Below are 1,809 nucleotides of genomic sequence, written 5' to 3'. Positions count from 1 at the left end.
GCAGGCACCGGGGGAGGGGTGGCTGGCCGCAGCTTCCCGCTTCCCTGAGTTTTGCATCCTCTTCCTCGTGGTCACAGGCGGCACCGCCCTTCCTGAGCTGTGAATCAGCCCGAGCAGCCCTGGCGTTTCTCCCGGCAGCTCACGCTGCGATGTTGTCCTGACCGACCCCAGGGCAGACCCAGGTGGCCAGAGGGAGGCCTCAGTGGGGAGCCGGGCCAGGCTTGTGCCCGGCTCAGCCTCCAAGGCGGTGTGTGGGGTGAGTGGGCGTCCCCTCCACTCCTACGGGTGGCCTTTGGAAAGCCCACTGGTGGCACCTGGGGAGGGCACACTGCATGGGGTGTCAGCCTGGGCACTGGGAGGAGGTGAGCCAGGGCAAGGTGGCCCCCGGGGTCCTGGCCTAGCAGCTGGCGCAGGGCAGGAGCAGAGGTGGGGACGGGGCACAGGGCAGGGCAGAGGTGGGGATGGGACTTGAGGGGCAGGAGCAGAGGTGAGAATGGGGCGCAGGGCAGGGGGCAGCGGGTGGAGCCTGCGCTGGGGCCTAGGAGGGGCCGCCCAGGGCCTGGGCTGCGCGCTGGGCCGTCCTGTGCAGGGCCTCCTTGACCTCGTGGTTCCGCAGGCAGTAGATGACCGGGTTGAGCAGGGGCGTGAGCACCGTGTACACCACGGACACCAGCTTGTTGAAGTCGAAGGAGTAGATGGCGCGGGGCCGCGCGTAGATGAAGAGGGAGGCCGAGTAGAAGGTGACCGCTACGGCCAGATGCGAGGCGCAGGTGGAGAAGGCCTTCCGGCGGCCGGCGGCGGACGGGATGCGCAGCACCGTGCGGATGATGGACGCGTAGGAGAAGATGGTGAGCAGCAGCGGCCCCAGCAGGATGAGCAGCGCCAGCAGGAAGTCCACCAGCTCGGCCACGGACATGTCGGAGCACGCCAGGTTAAGCAGGGGCGACACGTCGCAGAAGAAGTGGTTCACGACGTTGGGGCCGCAGTAGCCCAGGCGCGCGATGAAGAAGACCTTGCCCAGGGAGATGGAGAAGCCCGAGAGCCAGGAGCCGGCGGCCAGCAGGCGGCAGAAGCCGGGGCTCAGGATGGCCGGGTAGCGCAGCGGGCTGCAGATGGCCACGTGGCGGTCGTAGGCCATGACGCCGAGCAGCGCGCACTCGGTGCAGGCCAGCGCCAGGAAGAAGTAGAGCTGCGCCATGCAGCCACGGAACGAGATGTGGCGGAGCTCGCGCGCCGCCAGGCCGAGCAGCATCTTGGGCACCGTGACGGAGATGTACCAGGCCTCCAGGAAGGACAGGTGGCTGAGGAACAGGTACATGGGCTTGTGCCGCAGCGCGCTGGCGCGGATCACCGTGACGATGACCAGGTTCTCCGTGACGGTCAGCACGTAGACCAGCAGGAACAGCGCCAGCAGGCCCAGGTGCAGGCCCCGCGAGCCGGAGAAGCCCAGCAGGATGAACTCGGTCACCTCCGAGCCGTTGTCCCCCGAGCGCATGGTGTGCGCGCGGCCTGGGGGCAGAGGCCAGGTTAGCAAGGGTCTGGGCCAGGCGGGGGGAAGGGAGGGGTGGGGTGGGAGGCGCCTCGGCGGCTGGGGGGACAGGGTGCAGGGTGGGGGTCAGAGGCCACGGTGCCCTGCCCTCTGCGCTTGCGTAGAGCTTGCCCCGTCGCTGCTGCTGGGACTGCCCGCCCCGCCCAGGGTCCGCATACGTTTCCACTGGGCACTGGGTGGGAGCTGGACGGACTGGGCTGCGTCCTGGGGCTTCCAGTCACCACAGACCAGCGATGCTGTATACATGGAGGGGAAGCGTG

At 68.8% G+C, this 1,809-nt stretch overlaps 1 protein-coding gene across 1 annotated transcript; it reads right to left on the bottom strand.

The window, feature by feature from the left end:
- Positions 1–538: 538 nt before the first annotated feature.
- Positions 539–1,495, bottom strand: LOC311178465 (olfactory receptor 226-like; the record flags this gene model as incomplete). Its single annotated transcript, XM_084245075.1, has 1 exon — positions 539–1,495. One exon carries the CDS (start codon positions 1,493–1,495, stop codon positions 539–541), a length of 957 nt encoding a protein of 318 aa, XP_084101201.1.
- Positions 1,496–1,809: the final 314 nt, after the last annotated feature.

The sequence above is a fragment of the Talpa europaea genome (genome assembly GCF_964194135.1).
Source record: "Talpa europaea genome assembly, chromosome: 10".
NCBI lineage: Eukaryota > Metazoa > Chordata > Mammalia > Eulipotyphla > Talpidae > Talpa > Talpa europaea.
The sequence above is the reverse complement of the archived record's forward strand: the minus strand, read 5'-3'. Positions and strand labels throughout refer to the sequence as shown.